Source organism: Monodon monoceros, unplaced genomic scaffold (assembly GCF_005190385.1).
Source record: "Monodon monoceros isolate NGI ecotype Baffin Bay Population unplaced genomic scaffold, NGI_Narwhal_1 Super_Scaffold_7, whole genome shotgun sequence".
Classification (NCBI taxonomy): domain Eukaryota; kingdom Metazoa; phylum Chordata; class Mammalia; order Artiodactyla; family Monodontidae; genus Monodon; species Monodon monoceros.
In genome coordinates this window covers 18653574-18678449 of record NW_021703784.1, presented here as the reverse complement: position 1 = coordinate 18678449, position 24876 = coordinate 18653574, and the positions used below count along the sequence as shown (strand labels likewise).

Genomic DNA, 24876 nt, shown 5'->3' with positions numbered 1-24876 from the left:
GTGTGTGTGTGTGTGTGTGTGTGTGTGTGTGTGTGTGTGTGTGTGTGTGTTGGTAATATCTTGTAGACTATTCAAATTGTGTCATCTGGCCTGAACGGACTCAGTGAGAAATGCTTCATGAAATGTAAATCTATGGGTAGACCCCATAACAGAAAAGAGGAAGAGGGAGTAATCGCTTATACCTCCAGAGAGCAGGATGAAATTCAGACGTGGATTCTTTGCCCCCACGGGAGTTTAGGGAGTGCTACTGGGATTGTGAGCTCTTTTTGCTCTATAGCCATTTATTCTGGCGGTTCTGTCCCTTTAGGAGACTTGGTTGTCAGGTTGTTACTGTTTAATAGCTTTCTTATAAGATACTGGCACCTTTAAAGGCCAAATAGTGATGCTGACAGCTATGACTTGTTTATAGAAATAAAGGCCTTGTTACAAAATAAGGTATAATGCAAACATGAGGGCTATATATCCATATGTATCCGTGATTTTTCTATTTGGCCAAAGTTTGTTGCTGTCGTTGGGTGTGTAGGATTTCTGTCTGTCTGTCTGATGGAAATATTCAGAAGGCCAACCCTGAGAATTGGGGGTGGGATGGGGAGAGAGATGATGAGAGGGGAATAAGGCAAGGACTCCATTACACAAAAGATAGACCTGTTGGAGAGACCCCAGTCCATGAGAAATGAGTGGCCCATTCTGTCACGATCCACGGTGCTAAGAGATCTGCTGAGTTACCCCCAGGATGACATAGTCATCCTGACGGCAGACAGATGCACTGTTGCTTCTAAGGCAGCCACGGTTCCAGCCTTGTCTGTCGGCACCGTTAAAGCCCTGCAGCATGGAGTTTGTTTTGGGAGTTTCTGGTGGGGACGTAAGAAAACTAAAAGTTACACGCAACACGAAACAGCATCATCATGTGTGAGCTCTGCCAATTTAAATACGTGCAGATCGCCACTAGTGTTAGGGCTCCTCGGGATTGTAGCTATCAGTCCAGTTTGGAGTAGAAACAAGTGCTTCCACTCACAAGTTTAGCCACTGATGAAGCTGACTGTAAATTCAGTGGTCGGTGACCTGAGTTTAAGGAATCCAGTTTTACCTGGTCACTGTGACTTAACATCATCTTGAAATTTCAAAAGTTAGTTCCCAAGGGGAATTTGCTGTCCAGGAGCACAATGTGAGGAAGGAGTGTGAGTGTGTGTGTGTGTGTGTGTGTGTGCACATTTTCTCCCCTGTGCCCTGCCCAAGTCCCTTAGTTAGACTTGGTGCTGGAACCAGCAGGCAGGATCACAGTGGACACTAAATCCCCATTGCCAGGAAAGGGGTTTGGTCTCCTGAAGTTGAGAGGAAGTTTCCCATAAACCTCCCCTAAAGAGAATTTGTCTCTTGGCAGGTTTTTCCTTTTTATTTAGATACAGATTCAGGAATAATGGTTTAGTTACTTGGTTTTAAAGTTGCTCATAGAACTAGAGTTTGTCACCTTGAAGGGGAAGTTAAGAAACATTGCCTTTGTGAAATCCTTCCAAAAAGATTCTGCCACCATCAGATGAGATGGGTTTGTGTTTGTTTCTCATGGGTGAGCATCATACTTGCCTCTGACCTTTGAACTGGCTCCTTGGGATCCCACTCATTTCAGTCCTTGAACTTGAAATGGGCTTTGATAAGCCCATTACGACATGGTGCCATGGGGAGGACTCCCTTTAATCTTTCTGTCTTTGATTTCTTAGACTGGGATTCAAAGGCTCTCCTGCCTATTGGATAAAGCAAAGTGAGTTTGTCAAGGACAGTTGGGTTTGGATTGGGCGAGGGAAGGAGTCTAAGAGAATAATGAAAGAATTTAGTGATGGTTGCTCAAATAAAAACCCTACTACAAAAACAAAACCCAAACAAAAGAACTGTAAGGGACATATCATAATGATCTCACTCCATATCGAATGTTTATGACTTACTGGCAGTTCTTTAGGGTTGTAGCATTATTATGGGCAAGAAAGGAGCATAATTAACACACATGGAAGGTCTCAGCTACCAAGATGAGTGGGAATGTTACGTGTTTGGTTGTTTTTTTTTCCCAAACTCCCTGTTCCTACCCAGCAGACCATTTTCCCAGCCCTCTCAACAAACTCTGTCCACATCATTGACTCATTATAACTTGGAAAGACTGATAGCAACGTAGAGTTGCTGGCTGTCAGTAGGCATACACAGCAGAAGGTAGAAGTACCAAGAATGAAAATGTCGTGTCAGTCCCCAGCCTGGGGCTGGGAGAATCCTTGGGGGCTCTTCTGGGTCCCTGAAATCACACTGTGTGAAGACAGAAGGAGGCCACAAATGTAGCCAAAGGACTTTTTAACTGAAAATCAGAAAGTAATGTTCTGTAATTGTATGGATGGATGGATCCTAAGGTTGGCAGATGTAGTACCACGGACTCAGAACCAGGATGTACTTCAGATGTGCCAGGACCACCACACGGCCACCGTCTGCCGCTGCCCCTCCGCCACCCCACCTGGGCTGGGGCTGCTCTCACTTCTAAGTTCCTGATAAGCCAGTGACAGATATGGCATTTCAGCTCTTACCCTAATTAATGGTGCCAGCGACAGCTTTCTTTTTTGTTCTCTAATTCAAGAAAGTAATACAGTTATTTCCCAGATAACGGATATACTATTTGTAAAATGATTATTAAGTGGCTGTTTTCTTCTGTTCTATCTCCTTCAAAATTTTGTGTAATATGGTTCTATGTATTAATCAACAGGTCAGGTACTGTCTGATGAGGGGTGACAGTGGCCAAGGGAATAGGGAATGGACTCTCTATCGTGCAGAAGAGATTGTGACCTCTAATAAGAATCTCTTTACCATGGTGCTCTCCAGATGGCCTCTTAAGGAGAGTGAGTGCTTTGAGAGAACACTGGCCGAGGAGCTGCATGAATAATCCGGTTCAGATGCACACCCTGCAGAGGAGCGAAGAGCCAGTCACAACTTGTGTCGGCAAAGAATAATTCTAACACTCACATCTTTTTTGTTTTGTTTTATTTTGGGTTTTTTTTGTGTGGTACGCGGGCCTCTCACTGCTGTGGCCTCTCCCGTTGCGGAGCACAGGCTCCGGACGCGCAGGCTCAGCGGCCATGGCTCACGGGCCCAGCCGCTCCGCGGCATGTGGGATCTTCCCGGACCGGGGCACGAACCCGTGTCCCCTGCATCGGCAGGCGAACTCTCAACCACTGCGCCACCAGGGAAGCCCTAACACTCACATTTTAATAAGGCATGACACGGCTTATCCAGAGTCCAAATTGGGGGATCAGGAGTGACCCATAGATGGGAAAGTCCCACTTACAGCCTCTGCTTGATCCCTGCTGGTGGCCACCACTGATACTGAGCTCTGGTGCCTGCCGGATGCATCTAGGCCAGACCCATTGGTGGCAAGCAGAGGGGCTAGAAGGATTCAGTTCAGGGGCAAAGGCAGGGCTGCAGCAGGGAGAGGCGTGTGGCGTGGCAGGCTCAGAATTCCAGCAACCTGTTTCCAGCCCCTGTTCAGAATCAGTACATCCAAGAGTAGATAGTGTTTTTCTCTACTCGTGTACTTGTCTCCCAGTTCATCCAGCACAAGAGCAACCCCTTTTCACGAAAGTTGACTGTTTGTTTTTTTTACATCTTTATTGGAGTGTAATTGCTTTACAATGGTGTGTTAGTTTCTGCTTCATAACAAAGTGAATCAGTTATACATATGTTCCCATATCTCTTCCCTCTTGCGTCTCCCTCCCTCCCACCCTCCCTATCCCACCCCTCTAGGTGGTCACAAAGCACCGAGCTATCTCCCTGTGCTATGCGGCTGCTTCCCACTAGCTATCTACCTTACGTTTGGTAGTGTATATATGTCCATGCCTCTCTCTCGCTTTGTCACAGCTTACCCTTCCCCCTCCCCATATCCTCAAGTCCGTTCTCTAGTAGGTCTGTCTTTATTCCTGTCTTACCCCTAGGTTCTTCATGACATTTTTTTTCTTAAATTCCATATATATGTGTCAGCATACGGTATTTGTCTTGCTCTTTCTGACTTACTTCACTCTGTATGACAGACTCTAGGTCCATCCACCTCATTACAAATAGCTCAATTTCGTTTCTTTTTATGGCTGAGTAATATTCCATTGTATATATGTGCCACATCTTCTTTATCCATTCATATGATGATGGACACTTAGGTTGCTTCCATCTCCGGGCTATTGTAAATAGAGCTGCAATGAACATTTTGGTACATGACTCTTTTTGAATTATGGTTTTCTCAGGGTTTTTGAAACCAATTTTAATACATACTTAAGATCAAGGGCCATGGAGCTGGATCTGCCTGGGGTTCAAATCTCGGCTCTACCTCTTACTAGCTTTGTGACCTTGGGCCATTAGTTACCCTTTCAGTTCTTAAGTTCCTTAATCTGTCAAATAGGATAATAACAGTACCTATCTCGTAGGGTTGTTATAAGGATTACTTGAACTCAATGAAGTGCTTAGGACAGGGACTGGCACAAAATAATCACTCTCTCTATATAAACAATATATCTTGGTTTGAGAGTGTGATTTTTTTCACTTGACAGAAACTAAATTTAACAATTCTTTGCACTGGTTGTTTAAGAGATTATAAGCCTTTGTATCTTCAATAGCCCAGATGTGCTTAAAGCTATGATCACATAAGACATTTTTGAAAGACACGGGCAGGATTTGAAATTCTCTGGATGAAGTTGCATGCCAGCATTCTCTAAATTTCTATTTTCTGGGTGTAAAGAATATAACATCTGCAAACAACAGCTGGACAAATATTGAAAGATATAATTCCAACTTCTTGCCATGTTGGCAAAAGCTGATGGGAGGGAGAGAAACCATCCGCCTTGTATCAGTACCTTTTTGTAGCCGGAAGAAGAGAAGTTGGATGAGTCATTTTGTCAAGGCAAGGTTTCAGAAGAGCAGACCTAAGGAAACATTGTCAGGGGCATCCTGGCAGCTATCAAAGCGCACACAGCCGTTTACTAAGAAGGCCTGGGTTATCGGGGCAGGTTGATAGATTTTATGTTGTTTACCTAGAGAAGCTTAGCTGAGTTCCAAACATCTATTTGCATCCTTGCCCTATGTTTCGATAATTCAGCTTCAGGCAAAGTGCTGGCTGGCAGTGAGTCTGCCAGGAAAAGGGAAACAGCAGGAAGGACAGTCTGAAAAGGAAGCAGGGGGTACTTCCCTGGTGGCGCAGTGGATAAGAATCCTCCTGCCAATGCAGGGGACACGAGTTCAAGCCCTGGTCCGGGAAGATCCCACATGCCGCAGAGCAACTAAGCCCGCGGGCCACAACTACTGAGCCTGCACTCTAGAGCCCGCGAGCCACAACTACTGAGCCCACGTGCTACAGCTACTGAAGCCCACATGCCTAGAGCCCATGCTCTGCAACAAGAGAAGCCACCGCAATGAGAAGCCCATGCACCGCAACAAAGAGTAACCCCCGCTCGCCACAACTAGAGAAAGCCTGCGCACAGCAACAAAGACCCAACACAGAAAAAAATAAATAAATTTATTTAAAGAAAGATTATGAAAAGGAAGCAGGGAACCAGAGCTTCTGTTAAAAAGTGGGCTGGTGCTGGCGGCACCAGATATTTTAATGGGCTTCGGACAGGAAGGTAGACCACCAGCTGTTTGTCCAGCTTTCCTACCTGCACGTAATAGAGCCAGTCTCTCCAAGTGATGACTCTTGCTCTTTGGGGACAGAGGTGAGACCAGGGCAAACCAGGCAAGAGGAAATAGTTGGCAAAATAGCTACTGGGAACACACAAAGCAAATGAGACACAGAAGCAAGAAGAGGCCTCAAGTCAGCAGTCAGCACCTGGGCCCAACCTCGTGGCTCCTGAACTTTGTGGCAGGGACCCTAGACTTCTGCTCCTGTGTGTCCCATCTGTGAAATGAAGGGGTTGGAGATTATATGTCAGGTCCCCCCAGCTCTAACCTTCTTTGTTACTAAATGTTAGCTCTAAAACCCTGGCTATGAATCAATCCAACAGAGTAGAAGACAGAAGTCAGGGTATAACTAGTCCACATTTGCCGCCTCTCGGTACACACTCATGCCGTCAGCTGGGTGCTCCCCAGGGTGGAGGCTGTGGAACATTCCTGCCTTCACCCCTTGTGGACTATAGGAGACAGTACGAATGCCCACTCCGAAAGGATTTCACTCCTGGCCTGGAATCTGGCCCTTTTGAGGCTCTATGGGACTCCTTCTGACTTTATTGCTGCTTTGGGGAAAAAAAAATTAAGTAAATTCTTCAATGCGTCTCCTTCCTTTATGATCCTCTATAAAAACAAGCAAACCAACCAGCTCCTTTCATCAGAGTTCGGCTGGCTTCTCTCCTGTGTCTGATCTGGGGGTGTGGTGTGGAAGTTGTTTGGGTCATGCTCGACTAATATCCCTTTGAGTCATTTCTTCTGACTCCCTGTTACAAGATGCTCTAGAGTGCTCCTAGTAGGAACTGTGTACTTTCTGCGGGTGGGGGTTAGCTGTGGGAGAGACAGCCTGGGGGATAGCGTGAATCTATCACATCTGAGCAGATTGAACCGCCGCGTAGATCTTTTTGCCCTATAACCAGAAGCATGAGGACACTGTGACATTAGTCAAGTTTTCTAGCTTCTAAGTAGTTCGTGGGGACAACAACCACGGTTTGAAACCACTGACTTAGTTCTATAAAACTAAGCCATCCGATCAGAACTAATGAAATGTTAATTTGACCCAGGGAACTCAGGAGGCCAAGAGAGCTGAAGCCGTTATCTGCCTTGGCTGTGTGTCCTGATGTGACGCCAGCCCTATGGAACAGGGCCAGAACCCAGTTATTCCTGATTCCCAGCAGCTCATATAATTTATTAGGCTAAGAAACAGAGCCTCCTGCTTCTAGCAAGTTGGTTTCTGTTGTTTGGCTACCAGAATTTCATAGGATAGTTTATTTGGGGTAACAGGATATCAGATTAACCATCTAGGCCTCAGTTGTGTAGCGACGCTCAATACTTTTTCTTCCTTAGCATAATACTATAATATCAACTATGTTATCATATTGCATAGAAAGCTGAAGAATTCTGAAGCCATATTCACCTTCCGCGTACCTCCCCCCATCACTCTGGAAGAGTCCTGAGATTTGAGGAGGTTAAAGAGAATTTTCACCAGGAATTGTCATTGCATCAGTTTTGTAATGAAACACTGTCCAGTTCTGATGGCTTTATTAAAATGATAGGCTTTGGAAACCTGCTTGGTATATGAACTAAGTGAGTTTGGTTTAGAAAAGCCTGTATCTTATCTACAGCTTCTCTGTATGGTTTGTCTTCATACAGAAGCTCTGGTTTCTCCATTCAAAAGGCATAAACCATGGACCCACCACCACCACCACCAAGAGCCCCCATCCCTTCCCTCTCCAGCCTTGAGTTCTGCTCTTGCAAGCCTGCTGGTGTTGGTGTTGTCAACCAGGGAAGACCACAGCTTTCCTTTTTTTTTTTTTTGCGGCACGCGGGCCTCTCACTGTTGTGGCCTCTCCCGCCGCGGAGCACAGGCCCCGGACGCGCAGGCTCAGAGGCCATGGCTCACGGGCCCAGCCGCTCCGCAGCATGTGGGATCTTCCCGGACCGGGGCACGACTCCGTGTCCCCTGCATCGACAGGCGGACTCCCAACCACTGTGTCACCAGGGAAGCCCGACCACAGCTTTCTTGAGGGCTTCCTTCACTCTCTAGGCTGGCTGATATACTGGGAGAAGCCAGGGGCCCAGGGTCCTGTGAGGACTACACACAGAGGGTTTCCCAAGGGTTTGGTCATAACTTGTCTCAGTTGGCTTAGAAACCCTAGCTAGATTATTTCTGGATGTTTAGGTTTAAATGGGAATTACATAGGATTCCCACCATGTACATAGATGGGGCCCTAACTAGGCTGACCAAGAGACCGGCAGCCCTGAGTATGACTCTTAGATGATTTTGGTTGCTGCTATGAACCAGCTTTAGACAAGGAGGATGCTTCCAGTGGCAATCAGAATATGGTCTTCCATTATGATGCCATTATACAGAACCAGAAGCCAAAATCTCTAAGCATATATGATATAGTTCCTTTAAATTGACATATAACTTTTGGGTTAATGTTTGAAAGTAAAACAGTCCACCTCGTTTTCTCCTACCCAGCTGCTGTCAACAGTAGCTCAAGCCAGAATTGTGAGACTCACATGTCAAGAATGGGTGAGACGCCTTTGTCATCCTTAATTGTTTATTCATTTTTCTCTCCCAAAATGAGAAAAGTTACCTATGTCCAGCTGCTTCTTGCAATGGTAGCAGTCTGACAAGTTGAATTATTCTATTCATACACACACACACACACACACACACACACTTTTATCTATGCTTTCAGTGGATGTTCCCATACATACACATAGATAAACACACACACACACCCCTTAATAGATTTTGGACAGTTGAATCCAGTAGTCTACAAGAGGTTCCTGCTATCTCATTCTCATTACAAGCATTATTGGGGATTTTGTTTGTTTAGGGGTGTGTGTGTATGTGTGTGTGTGTGAGTTCAGAGTACTATCATGTATGTGCTATCATTTAAAAGACAACCAGCACAGCCTGACCTTGTGTTTGGAACTTTACATACATTACTTCTCTATATCATCTCAACATCCCTGCGAAATTGATTGAGTTGTTATGTCCATTTACAAATGTGGAATCACAGGTCCTGAAACTCTCATGAGAACTCAGTTACTACATATCTGAGCTGGAATTTGGACCCAGGCCTCTCTGACTGTAGATCCTGACTTCTTAACCGTGAGACAGTCCAACCACAAGACCTCAGTTTTATTATCATCCCCATTTTACAGATGAGAAAACTGAGGTGAAGTGACTTGGCTAGAGTGCCTACATTATTGTTTATTTGGCTTTGAATTCAGTCATCTTTTATACCAATAAAGTTCTGACAGGCAAGTTAAATATCTTCAAGTAATGTGGAGAGTGGAATCGGTCCACCTGACCAACACATGGATCATTCAGGAAGTTTACTTTATTTAAAACCATAAAGAGAAACATAGCTTCTCTCAAAAATAGTAACCAAAATAATTTCCTTGGGAAGTGTTGTTGATAGAGGCTTATTAATAATAATAATACACAACAAGTATAAAATGTGTATTATGTGCCAGAGACTATTGTACATGTATTAATTCATTTAATCTTTCCAACAGCCCTATGATAAGGGTTCTGCTTTTCCCCGTTTTACAGATTAGGAAAAAGGCACCAAGAGGTTAAATAACTTGGCCAAGATTACACTTGGTTAGTAAGTGGTAGAGCTGAGGGTTGGCCCAGAGTCCATGGCCTTCCCCACTCTACAGGACTACCATTTGAGTCTCAGTTTTACATTCATTGCATTTCTTTGGTTTATCAGTGAAGTTGCCCTTTATCTTCCCTCGAGTACTTTGCTAACAATGAGAGCAGACTGTCTAGGCAAGCGGGGGTGCCTCGGTTATCACACTTCTGGTTCCAACATCTGGATTTCCCACAGAACCGTCAAATGGAAGACACTTTAGTATACTTTGAAAAATAAAAAATAAGTCTCCATTAAAGTGGTTAAGTATAGTGATATTTAAGGCTCACTTCTAGAACAATAGCTGAGAAAATAAATGTAGAACTAGACTTTGAGGCCTTTTTCAAAAATCCTTAGCCATTATTAAATAGGTTTTGGAAAATCTCTTTATCTGATGCATAGTCATTGATCTGATTCTGTCGTTCACCCATCTCTTAAATTGGTGACCAGAACATGGTCCTCAGGTGTACCTACCTTGGCCCTGGGCCTGCTGCACCTCTACAGTCTGCCTTCCTCAGGAACCAGTGTCTTTATAACCATTTAACAAGAAAGTACTGTCAACTAGCCATGGGAGAGACCTGGGCTCACTTTCTGCTTTCAGCTCCTACTTCCTCAAGCACCTAAGAATCTGAAAAGAACAGTAAAATTAAACTGCTGCAAGAAGTTCCTGACTCAGATGAAATCTACGAGTTCCTTTTTGAAATCAGAATAATTTTTTTCTGTTGCTCTGCTTTGGTAAGATCCCACCTCTTCTGATAAGTGCCTTAGCACCTTTAGAACTGAAATTTTAATTCCTTTTTCTCAGCAACTAAGACTTACAGCTCACTTCTGCTAGTGAGTTGGGAATCACAAAACTTCTACCTCAACCTGAAGCTGTTTGCTAAACAAGTTGGCATATCTTTCAGAACAAGGCATTACTTTTCAAAAAATACATTTAAGTAGAAAACACATTTTGAAACATATACATCTCTCACGGGGTTATTTTACTTTATAAATGAGACATGGAGAAGGGACTCATTCCATTCTCAAGAGAAGCTTTTTCTGTCTGTTCACAAGGGATAGAACAGTGTGGGAGAAATGGCTGGGGCTTTGGATGCATTTGACCTGGCTTTGAATCTTGACCCCACTATTACCTACCATTACTTAGGGCTCTGAGCCTCCACTTCCCCATCTGTAAAATGGGAATTATAATGCTACGGTTATCTGTGAACAGAGAGGCCAGTTGTAATTAACTAGAGTAGAAATGATGGCAGCAACTTGATAATAAGATGTTTGTACACTCTGCTCTTTCTAGCCCATAATTTAGAAAGAGAGCAAATGGTAATTAATAGGTAATAACAATAACGAGCCCATTAGGAGACCAAGAAAAGATTAGTGGTAGTTATGGAGTGTAGGAGGAAGAGCTGGAGCCTTAAAATTAGATGACTTTTAATCTTGACTTTACTACTTATTAGGTGAGTTGCCTTGGGCAAGTTATTTCATTTCCCTAAGCTTTGATTCCCTCTTTTGTAGAATGGGGACTAGAGTATCAGCCTTTTCATACCCCAGAATTGTCGTGAACCTCAGGTGAAGTAACAAAGTGTGCTTTGTAAACCAGAAAGTGTGAACTGGCTGCCAGAGGCCTTGGGGATGAGTCCTTATGGGAGGACACCGAAAGCCTGCCCTTGGGTCCCAGCCAGGTCCAACTACCTGTGTTTATAAGTGTGTGTCTTTGGATGCATCTAAGATGACACACCGTGTTTCTGCAGAGAATGTTTCTGCAAAGCAAGAAATGAGATACTTTTTCTGGGAGAAGTGTTTTCATAGTTGCTCTAAAGGGCCCGAAGTAGGCCTGGTGAGGAAATTTCAGTTATATGTGCAACTGGAGAAAGGTGAAAGTCGAGGCAGGAATTTTTATTGGGAGCAGTGAGAGGACTAATACAGTAATAAAGGAAAAGGCCACAAGAAGTGAAGGGAAAGAGTTTGGGGTTTAGAGCAGGATTTCCACTTACCGTTATTAAACCTAATAATTCAAGGTTTTGCATTTGGGGAAGAATAATCAACCATTGTGCTTCGGTGGAAAACATCCAAGCGCTGACTTTTCAGAGAGTCTGGGGCTCCTCTGACCTGGCTTTGACTGGCGTCTAGAAGGAGAAATCACTATCTTTTCCATGTGTGCAAAAGGTCAGGCGTCTAAATGGATATCTCTCCTTTAAAAAATCTCTGTGATGATAAATGTGTGCACGGGATCTGGTGAAGCCGGGACTTCCTTTGTAATTCTCATTTCTCACTTCTCTCCTTGGCCCAAAGATAGATACTGGCCACATTTGAGTATGGAAACTTTTCAGCCTTGCCGTGTTCTCCTCCCTCTTGAGAGTCATATTCTGTTTGAAAAGAGCTGAAAAAAATGAAGGCTGTTTTTTCACTTGGGATAAGAAAATCCTTCTCAAAGCAGTAAGGGCTCTGTGAGAGTAACAGGATCCATATGCTGAAGCTGGCTGCTAATACACAGCATATGGGCCAGTGAACTTTCCAGGCAGAAATATGCCTGTAATTCTCTAAAGAATGCCCCAGTAAACTCCAGAAAGGACCATTACTTAGGTGACAGATGGCATCGGCGCAGCTTCTGGGCTTCATAGGCCTGTCGTTCCATGGAACGTGAGCCACAGACAGGGATCGCAAAGGTCCTGGTTGGCCTTAAGATGGATGGCACTGGCCTGTAGCCCTCTCTGTAGGGCCCCGCACTCCCCCAAATACCGCGGGCTTGCTCTGTTCTCTTAGGGGATGTGCATCTGATGGTAGGTCCTCAGCTTGGCAGGATTATCTGTTAAACTGAGTGGAAACATTTTATCCCCTACTCATAGAGACAGCCTTACGTAATGGAAAGAACACTTACCTGGGAACCAGGTGGCCTGGGCTCTGGGGCCACCCTGGTCCTCACTAGATGTGACCTTAGGGAAGTCACTTTACCTCTCTTTTCTGATCTGGAAAATCAGGAGGCGGGACATAGTGATGGTTCGGACCCCTTCGGCTCCCTCAGGTTAGAACTCAGTGGCCCTGACTCCATCCAGAAGAGAGTGATGGGAGAAACCTGCCACCTCCAGGCACTCCTGCCCACCGGGTGCCGTGGCCCCGGCATTATATTCCATTGCAGCTCTGTGCACTATGGGTGAAATTCAGGAAAGGTGGGGAAGACATTTAACGGCTCTCAGGAAGAATTCCATTCTCGGGCCCCAATGAGTCAGCAGCAGCAAACTGACTGAGGGAGAGACAGGCTGCCCTTCAGTTACTCTACTATTTCTTCTGAACCAGCATTTGGAAGTCTCTGGACTCCCACTTCGTACTCTCACAGTGGATCCCTCAGGATCCTCTCCCAGCCTGTTCCCGATTCCTCACCATTACCCTCACTCCTCCCCTGTTCCGTTCCTTTCCCACCGAACCATCCCTTTCTCTGCAGCCTCTGCTGGGTTTTTCCATGGGCTGCTTTGTCTGTAGGACAGTTAGGAAGGCTGCGCCCCTGATAGCTGAGTTGCCCCCATGCTCCCCCTTCCCTGCCCAAGCAGGCCCTTTGATCCCTCTGTTCCACTGAGCACAACCATGGTTGCTTCTTCATCAAATGAGAGCAGACTGAGACCCACAGCAGCTCTGCAAGGCTATCACCATGGCAACGAGCATTCCCTCCGTTCTACTGTGAAGAGAAAATGGCTGTTAGAAGGAATGGCTAGCTGAGTCTCCATTACTCGGTCTGTTTTGTCCAGGCCCCTCCTTCGTACCGGCTTTGAGAAGCTACGCATTGAACCAAACGTCCCTTAGCTTTTAGCCTGCAGATTTACTTCACCTAAGAGGAGGAAAGGCAGAAGGAAGTTGAATCCCAATGAATAACAGCATTTTTCCTACTCTAAAAGTATATTTTCATAAGGAACAGTTATCTGCTCTAAGCAGATCAACGAGGGACTCCATGAATACAGGAATCTGTGAGATCTGGTGCAATGTATTTTGTCTTATGGGTGGAGTAGAGCGTATAGATATTCCAACGTTGCAGTGTGGTAGCCAAGAGATTCAGGGACCACAGGGCACAGACTCCAGCGTTTCAGAAGAGTTGACTGACGACTTGGGGTGACGATGTTTGATTGCTGTCTCCTCTTATGCAAAGAGGTGTATTGGTCCTATAGTCGTGAGGTAAGGTGAGCGTTTGTTTGGCATCCCCTGCTTCAAAATCAGTTTGGATCTTCACGTTGAATCCTTCCCCATCGTGGCTAAGCTCCGTGGCGTGGGGAAGTGGCAGGAAACCCTGTGCAGGGTTGTGGAGCGGCAGGCTTCCCTCTTAACACAGCTGTGGGGATGCTGCAGGTTGATGGAACTGGCTGGGCTGCTGTTGCCGTGAATCCCAGACGTGCTGCTCTTTGGAGCAGGACTCTGAGTCTTCTCAAAGGGTCAGAAACCTTTAGCGCAGAGGTCACCCCCAGATCTTCCAGGGGACCCTGCACTGTCTGATAGAGGATATTCCCATTCAACAGGGAATGGCCTGGACCCTGTCCACTCCTGGCCTCGGCATGAGGAACTCTGGTAACAAGTTCTCAAAAACCCGAACAACCTCTCTTCACTCTTTCTTGATGTGAGCAGGGAGACTGTTTTTGAAACAAAGCTCTGGTTTCTGTCTCAGAAATCCAAACGCATGTCTAAAGTGGACATTGTCTTTTCCAGTTTCTCTGCAGGTGGATATTGTCCCCAGCCAAGGGGAAATCAGCGTCGGAGAGTCCAAATTCTTCCTATGCCAAGGCAAGTGTCACACCGCATTTCAGGAAACCCACCCCTCAGAGCAGAGCCAGCGGCTGTGTCTACCCGGCTGATCGCAGTACGCCTGGAATCTCGGGTCACACTGTGGCAGGCTCTCAGAGTGACCAGAGAGCTAGGGAAGTGCTCAGACCCCCTTCCTTCCCTTACCAAGGCTGCCCCAGGACAGAGAAATGTGCTATGTGGACTTCTGCTTCGTGATGGAGGAGGTCTCGGGGTTTTCTTAGGGAAGTCAGCACAGCCCCCAGACCCCCTGCGCTGTGTACATCCAGAGTCCCATGAATGACACTGGAGAGCAGGGCTGGTGCAGAAAGAATGCTTCAGTGGGTCAGTGTACGGATTATTACAATCCCCCAGAGCAGGAAAATCCAAGAAGGCCTAAAGAGTGCCTGAAAGAAAACTGAGTACCAGTACCTCTTTTTGCTGTGAGGACAGGTGCCCTGGGCTTCCCAGCTCGCTAGTGAATTCCAATATTCTGTCCCATTGCCCCAACCAGAGCTTAGAATTTGTTGGACCTGGTATCCTTGTCTTTTGTTTAGAAAATATGCCCCCCTTTCCACAGCTCAGCTAATTATCAGTAAATGTCCTGCGGAGGAAAGGCTTCCTATGAGGCTTTGGAGTCTCTGTATGTGACATGCCTGGGATTTGGAACATGAAAGGACCAGGAAAGAGCTGAGCTAGGTGTAAACTGGCATCGAGCAAGTCGCTTTCGGCAGGGAGGGGCCTTGAAATGCTGTCATGATTTGCACCAGATGAGGTGGCTGGTGGCCGCTGGATGTGTTCCTTCCAGCTTTGCCTTCATTACAGCAATTGAAATGATCTGGACGTGCAGCCGTGGAGCCCATAGCGCATCTTGCAAATAGCGATATTTATTGAAAACATGATGGGCCCTGAAAGGAAGGCTGCTTCATTTCCACACTAAGCATCTTTGCAGGGCGGGGTGTGTGGGCTGGGGAAGGGTGCTGTGCGGAGAGGCAGGGCAAAGCCATGTCTGGGGATCCCAGAGCCCTTGTTCCAGCTCAGTGTCTGGACAGCTCGGCAGCTGTATCCCAAGGTGCCTAGGGAAAGGACGCAGAGGCGATGCTGGCTACCTTCTTTGCAGCATTTAGGCAGATGCATTTGCCTCTCTGAGACGGGAGTGCTGCAATGACAGTCATGCCAGTTTGTGCAGACAGATGCTGGAATGAAAGTGGTTGGAGTCTACACTCCAAAACTAGCCAGCGTCTCATCTTGCACTTAAGAGACCGTAATCTAAGCCCTGGAAAATAAGCTGACGAGTTGGCTCAGACCAGCTAGCCTTGAGCTCAGATCCCAGCTATACAACTCCCTTTGCCCCCCATTCTGTGAGGTTATAAGCTCCTAGCTTAGTGCCTGGCACACAGTGGGTCCCCAATAAATATCTCTTCTCTTCCCTCACTAGGGATGGGACCACTATGAGAAATACCAGCTCCAGTGTTTGTTGAGCTCTTTCCAAATACTGTTACGGACATAACAATTAAACGCAGAAACCACCAACATCAACGGTCATTCCCCGCCCCCCTTGTCATCAAGCCTGATGAGCTCTTGCTTAGTAGCTCTTACTGAGTACCCACTGTCACCCTGGAGAGGCCGTTGTCTTTTCAGCATCAGCGTTTTGAAAATAATCTCTTCCTCTTTAGTGGCAGGAGATGCCAAAGATAAAGACATCTCCTGGTTCTCCCCCAACGGAGAAAAGCTCACCCCGAACCAGCAGCGGATCTCGGTGGTGTGGAACGATGACTCTTCTTCCACCCTCACCATCTACAATGCCAACATCGATGATGCCGGCATTTACAAGTGCGTGGTCACTGCAGAGGATGGCACCGAGTCAGAGGCCACCGTCAATGTGAAGATCTTCCGTAAGATCCTCCCCCTTCTCCTTTTTCTGTGTTCCCTGTTCCCTCCTTTGTCTAGGAAGGCACATGGGTAGCAAAGAGAGTGGAATGGAGTAGAGGACCCACTGAGGGCTTGACAGGGCCCCTTTCCTCCTTTTCCCTAAGTCTTTTCTGCATCAAGCTAAGAGCTGCAGTACGTTTTTAAATGATCCTCAGCCAACTCCGAACTCACAACTGTGTTCATGCTGGTCACAGCTACCTCCCACTGGCCTCCATTCTCTAAACTGAAATTACACCATTCCCAGAGGACTAGGGTGGGTTCCCCTCTCCCTTCCCCAAGGGCTGACTGACTGTTGTACACTTCAGCTTATCCCCTCTTATTTCACTTTTTCCTGCTGGTAATGGAGTGCAAAGGCTCGGTGGGGTGTGTGGGGTTATTATCTGAACGCTCTGTGCCACTCAGAGCGGGTAGTTCTCACTGGCACCTCATTACCTTGTTATCATGCATCTGTCCTGTTGGCCAGGGTAATGATGGGTGACAGCCAATGGAACAGTACTGATTGTCACAGTATTTATTGCCATAAGCCTGCTTTTCTTCTGTTTTGTTCTTCAAAATTCTTTCTGCTGTAGACAGGCTGGGGATGGGATGCCAGACAGAGTGGGAGACCGAGGAAGGACTGGTGGCCCCTCCTATTAGTTGTAGAATAAATGTTCTACCAGTTCATTTTACCTGTGCACTGTGTTTCATTGGCTCCATCGCACATGGCGAAGACCCTTGGTAAAGACAATCCTTTCCCTCTGTAGACCCTTTTCTGCACAACATGTGATAAATTTAGCACTTTGAATAGACACTATTTGCCAAACACGGGTGATATATTCCCCTCCTTGTGCCAGATGCTCTGCCTGCATCTTTGGCCAAGTGATGGGTCGGACCCCCTTTGGTACCACTGTATATATGGACTTGAATCCAAGCAGTATAGTGCCAGTGAAAAGGGATCTTTGTGGGAGAACCAGCCGTTTTCCCTCACTCTCCTCTTGTTCCTTTTCCAGAGAAGCTCATGTTCAAGAACGCGCCAACCCCGCAGGAGTTCAGGGAGGGGGAAGATGCCGTGATTGTGTGCGATGTGGTCAGCTCCCTCCCCCCAACCATCATCTGGAAACACAAAGGCCGAGATGTCATCCTGAAAAAAGATGGTGAGACCTGGCAGCTGCCCTTTCCCCTGGGCCACTGAACCAGCTTCTGAGGCGTTCTAGCCCAAACTCAGATTTTTCCAGTGTCCCCAAACCCCATGTCGTTTCCAGATCAAAGGTTGCATGTCTATAGCTTGTATGTTCAAGCACTTGACTTTCTCTCCAAGGAAAAAGACAGATTTCCAACAGACTTTTGCCCTTGGCTCTATGTTGGAGCCAGGGCCACATTTTCTTATTGCAGCTTAGAGTCTCTCCCCACTCCCAGGTCCCGCCCCCCCATAAGCCTGATAGCAGGCAGAAGGAAAGGCTCAGCCACCTGCCTGTAGATACCAGCCCTCTGACTGATCCTTGGATGAACCTGCGCCTTGTCTCTTCTAGTCCGATTCATAGTCCTGGCCAACAACTACCTCCAGATCCGGGGCATCAAGAAAACAGATGAGGGCACTTACCGCTGTGAAGGCAGGATCCTGGCACGCGGGGAGATCAACTTCAAGGACATTCAGGTCATTGTGAATGGTGAGGAGATCTGTTCTGCTTTCTCCACGGGTACAACCTTGGCTCATCCGTGGCAACTGGGTCCACCTCTTCCCACAGCCCACCCCAACCTCTGCCTTGTCTTGTTTGTTGGTTTGTTCGTTTGTTTCTAAACACACTTGTCTTTGGGTCTCCCTCAACTGTGGGGACTTATAGTGTGGTGCTGGAATGTCCTTCATTATCTTATAACACTAGAAACTTGCCCCATGCTTACTAGTAAATTCTTATTCCTCCTTCACTGGCCTTGAGGTTACTGTAGCTGTTAAGTTAGTCCCCTGGTTCAGTCTTCAAAGAAAATATTATAATCAATTCAGGCCTCAGAACAGTCAGAATCCTAGTCCGTGGGCTTATTAATCTTAATTTGCAGTGTCAAATAAACACACCCATGGAATCGATCTGACATTTACGAGATGTTTACAGGAAATGTCAGTACTAAGAAAATAAGTAAATCATGGTTAAATTGCTTTGGATATGGATATATATTTTTTGCCAAACTCTCCCCCTCTCCTTCCTTTGGTAAAAAATCGTTTGTGCACAGGGGTGTTTGTGACGGTCCCAGAGAAATGTCGCTCTTTGGTGAGCTGGTGCATTTCAAATTGGTATTAACCATTTAATCCCTAGAAGCAGCAGTTTTTAATTTTTTCCAACATCAAGAGCCCCCCCCCCCCGCTTTTTTATTTTTTTTTTTGCGGTACGCGGGCCTCTCACTGCTGCGGCCTCTCCCGTTGCGGAGCACAGGCTCCGGACGCGCAGGCTCAGAGGCCATGGCTCACGGGCCTAGCCGCTCCGCGGCATGTGGGATCCTCCCGGACCGGGGCACGAACCCGCGTCCCCTACATCGGCAGGCGAACTCTCAACCACTGTGCCACCAGGGAAGCCCAAGAGCCCCCTTTTGAAAGTCAAGTTCCATCAATCATGGTAGTTGTAAGATTGGTATGCATTGATTAAGAAAATATATAATGATAAATAGCCACTGTAAATAGAATACCATTGTAAAATGAACAAAACATACTAATACAGCTTCTAAATCTATATTATTGAAAAGCAATATTATATATTGTTATATGTATAACAATACTATGTATTGTTGAAAAGTACTAATGTGCATTTGTGGATGAATTATTGATCCAGTTTACAGTAATTATTTAGTGCACACCTGAACTTAGATCCCTTACAGTAACTGTGCAGCTGCCCAGGACTCTTGACCGTCTGACCTGGGGTCTCCCGGAAGTGCCTCTTCTCCAGGCCAGCGGGTCCTTCCAAGTTTTCCCCGCCACCCCTGACAGTCCTTCTTTCCTTCAGTGCCGCCCACCGTCCAGGCCAGACAGAGCATAGTGAACGCCACCGCCAACCTCGGCCAGTCCGTCACCCTGGTGTGCGATGCTGAAGGCTTCCCAGAACCCACCATGAGCTGGACAAAGTAAGAAACTGGCTCGTGCTTTTTATCGCCGACTAGTGGAGAAGGAGACCTTGCAGGGCCTGTCCTGCGTTGGCGTTCCAAGGGAACAGGGGTGGGCGGCTGGGGAGCATCAGCTCTGGGTGCAAGATGGATTCTTTTCTGTCAGGTCCTCTTGCCTTGTGTGTGCATTGGATTCCTTCATTTTCAGTTTGTGGGGCAGAACCAGAGGTTCTCTTTGGAATTTCGGGGGGCGCAATTTGCAGCCCTTGGGCGGAACTGGAGGTTCGGGTAGAGGAATCACGAGGAAGTACAATTTGGTGTCTTAACGTTCTGTGAAGATTCCATCTTTCGCGTGGGCTCGGTCGCGTTTTATGGAAACTAATTAAAAATTAACCTCTTAGCTCTGTAGTCAAAATCACGGTCCTTTACATTTCTGTGCCCTGCAGGGACGGGGAGCAGATAGAGAATGAGGAGGAGAAGTACCTCTTCAGCGACGACAGCTCTGAGCTGACCATCAGGAAGGTGGACAAGAACGACGAGGCCGAGTACGTCTGCATCGCCGAGAACAAGGCCGGCGAGCAGGATGCGTCCATCCACCTCAAGGTCTTCGGTAAGGACAGGGAGGTCAAGGTCACCCCTCTGCCACAGCTCCGCTTACCCCACACAGTCCATCAGCAAGACCCTGTCCACTCTGCCTGGGAACCTACCCCACTTCTTGCCAGCTTCACCACCTCGGCCCTAGTCCAAGCCATGCATCGGTCCCCTTCAGCCCCTCCCACTCACAGTAGCTAGAATAACCTTAAGCGCCACTGCTCTGTTTCAGATCCTCCAGTGGCTTCCTATTGCAACCAGAATAAAATCCAGACGCCCTGCCGTCAACAGAGGCCAGATCTGAGCTAGCCCCTGGCTCCCTTCCTGACCTCATCACGCCTCTGCTGTGCTCTACATTTAAAGCTCTCCAAGCCCGGAAGCCCTCTTCTTCTCCCTCAGACACACTAAGCTTGTTCTCTGTCTCAGGGCTGTTACACTAGATGCTTCTTCTGCTTGGAATGTCATTGCCCCAGATCCCCTGTGAGCTGCCCTCGTGTCATCCCTAATCCAGATGTCAGTGCATCACTCAGATCAGCTTCTCAGTTACTCCTTCCCTCCCTGCTCTGGCTAGTGCATCTCCCTTATATTCACCCCACCCATCTCTTCTTCAGTGCCCTTCTCGGTACCTAAACTCATCTCATTTACATACTGGTTTGGGGAGTTATTTCTCCTGCCTCCACTCTTATACGTCACTTTATCTCTGGCATTCCAAACAGCACCAGACTCCGGAATAGGCCCTTGCTAAATATTAGTGACCAAGTGGCTGCCTCTGTCTCCATTTCTTCTTTCCCTGGCCTGTGTGAAGCAGGGTCATAAAAGTCATGAAAAGAACCTCCATAGCTCTACTCACTTCGTCTCTATAAACTCAGTTAACTTCTGTTCATTTAGAGCTGAAATGCACTTTGACCTGACTTTGACAAATTTGTGGCAGAGAGATGTTTAACCTAGTGGCTCTCAGCTCTGTCTGCCCGTCTTTTTTAAAAACACAGATAAGCGAGTCCACCGTAGGTGGTGCTGCCAGAGTACAGACACCGCAGGGGCAGCCCTGGCGCATGCAGCTCCCTGGTGGTTCCAGCACCTGCGCTTTGGGAACCTGCCTGGGACCCACTTGTTTAGCCCGATAAGGAGAACTCATTGATGTTTGTAAACACAGACCTTTGAAAACCAAGCGTTTATATGCAATTGGACCCGCTATCACAGATGAATCCCGTTTACTCATTAATGACAATTAATTAATGGGCTTAGAAGCAGGTTATCAGTTTGGTCTAAATTAACTGTACGTACTTGAAAGTGAAGCTAAACTTCTTGGAAAATATTCTTGACAGTCTTTTCTCTGATTCTGACTTATCTACCCCAGTCACTCCGATTTTAAGTTTTTCTAGATGAAAGACAGATGCATTTGTTAATGTATTCCTTAATTTTCACAAATATTTACTAAGAGCCCTTGTTGCTGGACGAGGGGCTACAGAGATGAGTAAGATATGGTCTTTTGACCCTGAGAAGCACAAAAAGGGACATAAACATATAAGCCTATAAGTTATAATAGATGGTGTCAGTTAACAACATTTGAGTACCAGCTGTGGGCCCGGCCATTGCCCAGGTTACGAAGATAAATAACATGCACTCAGTTCTCATCAGTGGGCTCACAGGCTAACGGAGATAATCAGTGCTGAAGTTTTTAATAACCCATTCTAATGACTTCATAATAGCAATACGCACAGTGTTTTATAAGAAAAGATTTGATTTCTGGTCCTGTGTGACAGAAGTTAGAGAAGTGTTCGAAGATGATATGCTTTTCCCAAGTGGGAGTTTCCCAGATGCAGGAGAGGTGGACAAGCCTTTTCAGGGCAGGCCACACAGGCATCGAGGCCGGAAGAGCCAACGTTGCGGTGAATGTGAACTTGTGAACGAGGACTGTGTCTGCTCCACTCACAGGCATACCCCCAGGGCCTAGAACATCACCTGGCATATAATAGACACCCGTGTTTGAATAAATGAGGGAATCATAATTAGTTTTATATGAATGAAGCATAATGTATGTGGCAGGGAGATGAACCTGGAAACATGTAATCCCTTGTCTTTAGGGACTTCTTTTAGATATCAGCTCCATAAAGTAATAATAATAATACCCAACACAAAGTGAGCACGTATAATGTGCCTAGCACATTGTATGTGAAGTACTATCCATAAGTGACCTCTTTTAACCTCATCACGGTCCTATGAAGTAGATTTAATTTTTATCCCCATATTGCAAGTGAGGAAATTGAGCGCAAAGAGATTAGGTGTCCTACCCAAGGAGCCGGGACTCAAACCCAAGCTTTCACATCCATTCCCTGGGCTAGCAATGGTGTTCACTCCTCCACGAAACCCAGTTTAACACATATTATGTCTGAATTCCATATGGAATGACTAGTGGATTCTGCCTTTACCTCCATGGGTTACGTGGTTTCTCTACGGAAGTACACTCAGTTCTAACTTGGCTGGTCAAGAAGAGATCTTGGCTTCTGTTCCAGGCCTCTCTGGTGGCGATGGCTGCCCCAGGAAGGAGGAATGTGTAGTGTCAAGAGCCATGTGGGGCTGTGCTAAGGTGAAGAGGGTGGGTGAGTCCAGGGAAGGAGGCAGGGAAAGTAGGATGCAGGAACTGTGGGACGGCAGGATTTGTATTTCCACCCTCCTCCCTCTCCACAGATTCCCTCCTGCATCACACACACACTCTCTCTCACACACACACTCACATTCTCTCACACACACACACTCTCACACACCCACTCACGCACACACACTCCCTCTTTCACACACACACTCTCATAACACTCTCACGCACTCACACACACACACTCATACACACTCTCTCATGCACACACACACACACTCTTACACACACTCTCACATACACACTCTCCCATACACTCTCACGCACACACTCACACACACTCCCTCTCTCACTCACACACACACTTCCTCTCACACACACACACTCTCCCGTACACACGCACACACACACACTGTCTCATACACACTCTCACTCTCTCATACACACTCACACACACACTCTGTCTCTCATACACACACACTCTCATACACACACTCATACACACACACTCTCATATACACACACACGCTCTCACACACACACTCCCTCTCTCACACACACACTCTCACACACTCTCACACACACACTCTCATACACACTCTATCATGCACACACACACTCTGTCTCACTCTCACACACACACATTCTCTCTCTCACACACTCTCATACACACACACTCTCTCTCTCTCTCTCTCTCACACACACACACACACACACACACACATTCTCTCTCTCTCTCTCTCTCTCTCTCTCTCTCTCTCTCTCTCTCTCTCACTCCACTACCACAGTTCTTTCCCAAGACTGCAGCTGGGAGAATGTTCATTAGGCAGCCCAGTAGAGCAAACAAGGAGATGTGGGCCGACTCCTGCAGAGACAGGTAAAAGGATCATAGGCGCCCCATCCTCCAGGCCCCATCCACCTCTAATCTGGGCCCCATCTTCCTCTGTAACGTCCTGAGGAGAGTTCACATGGTCTCCTTGGAGCAACCTGGTACCCCATGTATACCCTCCTTTCTCTCTTCATTTCACATTCCTGACCTCCTTTCTCTCCTCCTCCTTCTTGCCTCCGCATGGATTTTGGAGATTGGTACTAAGGCCTGGGAGCCGGGTGGGGAAGGGCTAGCTAGTTGGGACTTCATCTTTCGTCAGCCCCTTTTTCCCTCTCCTTTGCCTTCTGCCTTGCCATCGGGAACCAGCATTTGGGGAGAAATGGGGTAGGTTCCCCAGAAGCAGCAGAGTTCAGAGGAGGAAAGAAGCCTGTAGCTTAGATAGTAAAGAAGTTCTCAGAACTGTGGCTTCAAGAAGGGCTCGCAATTAGTGTGTAAGGGACATATCTAAATTAGGGACTATCGTAATTATCCTAAGTAATACCAATTTTTCCTAAGAAAGGGACATGTTCTAGCATGCACTGCCCTAGTTATCAGCCAGAAGCTCTTTTTACTAAGCGCATCCTCCCTTCCTTTAAACTTGGCAGTGAATCTCCATTGCTCGCCTCCCCTGGGTCCTGCTGAAGAAGTATTTTTGTCTCCACAGATTCTTATTATGCTCGTACGAATGCTCTTGAGGCATCATGGTACTGTGGTCTGAGGCAAGTTCACCAGTGGGCAGAAGCTTTGCTTAGCTGACCCCTTAGGACCAAAGCAGCCCTTGTGAGTTACAGCAAAGGACAAACAGACTCCGGAACGAAGGGGTACCCTGTCATGCCCAACACCTCAGTGCAGGGAAGCAGGGGCCCTGGAGCCCTCCTTGGCCTTGCAGGACCCTGGATTGGAGTTAGAGTACACAAGTCTGGCCCTCAGTGGCCGGGTGCAGAGCCATGGATGTGCTGGATGGAGAGAGCAAGCATGCTTAGAAAACTCAAAAAGACAGCTGTGCTCACAGGAGGGTCCGTGGGGAGAGGTGCAATGGAACATTCTAAGGCATTAAGTCCCATGGCGGCAGGTAGAGAACAAAACAGGGATCCAAAGTCACAAGGGCCGAGAACGGAGGTTCTTTAAGATGGTGCACATACCATCCACAGATGAAACCTGGAGAGATTCTTCTAGATGCTGGTGTTCAGAAGGAAGGAAGCTTTCTTTAGCAGGATGACCCCACATCTGTCCCTGTCTGCTCAGTGAAGCCCATCGTCCCAGAGTCATTATTCAGAGCATGCCTTTAACTCTCCAGAATGCCCCAGTCTGGACAATAAATGGTATTGCTATCCTATTTCCAAGGCAGCATTCTAAGCCTTCAGTTAGCTCCAACAATAGCATTGCTTCTGAAGTGCAGAAAGGAATAAGTTACCAGCGAGAAGCTTGTCTTCCTTCCAACAGCCTCTGTAGCCCATACAAAATTAGCCATTGTTGATCATGTTTTTAACAAGAATATATTTTGCCTTGTTCAAAGACTTACACAGTGTAGCCTTTATAACCATCTGGGAAATGGAGTCACCAAGACCAGATATTATTAATAGATGTTAACTGGCCCTTGTCTGTCTTCTGCTAACCTTTTGCTGCCAGGACAAAGCACTGTGGAGTGGGACAAGGTCAGCAAACACTGTCTGGATCACAATGTCCATGTAGGTTCCAAGAGGCCAGAAAGTCAGCCTTCCTGTGGCTGCCTCCAGACCCCAGACCAACTG

The 24876-nt window shown here is 46.9% G+C and overlaps 1 protein-coding gene across 8 annotated transcripts in view; it reads left to right on the top strand.

The window, feature by feature from the left end:
* The window catches only part of NCAM1 (neural cell adhesion molecule 1), a 324416-nt gene that overhangs the window by 244792 nt on the left and 54748 nt on the right, over positions 1-24876 (top strand). For all 8 annotated transcript variants that reach the window (XM_029209096.1, XM_029209095.1, XM_029209099.1 and 5 more), the window contains exons 2-7: positions 14007-14081; positions 15755-15973; positions 17000-17143; positions 17519-17656; positions 18977-19094; positions 19520-19683. In XM_029209096.1, coding sequence (XP_029064929.1) covers positions 14007-14081; positions 15755-15973; positions 17000-17143; positions 17519-17656; positions 18977-19094; positions 19520-19683 — 858 coding nt within the window. The remainder of the gene's footprint in view (positions 1-14006; positions 14082-15754; positions 15974-16999; positions 17144-17518; positions 17657-18976; positions 19095-19519; positions 19684-24876) is intronic.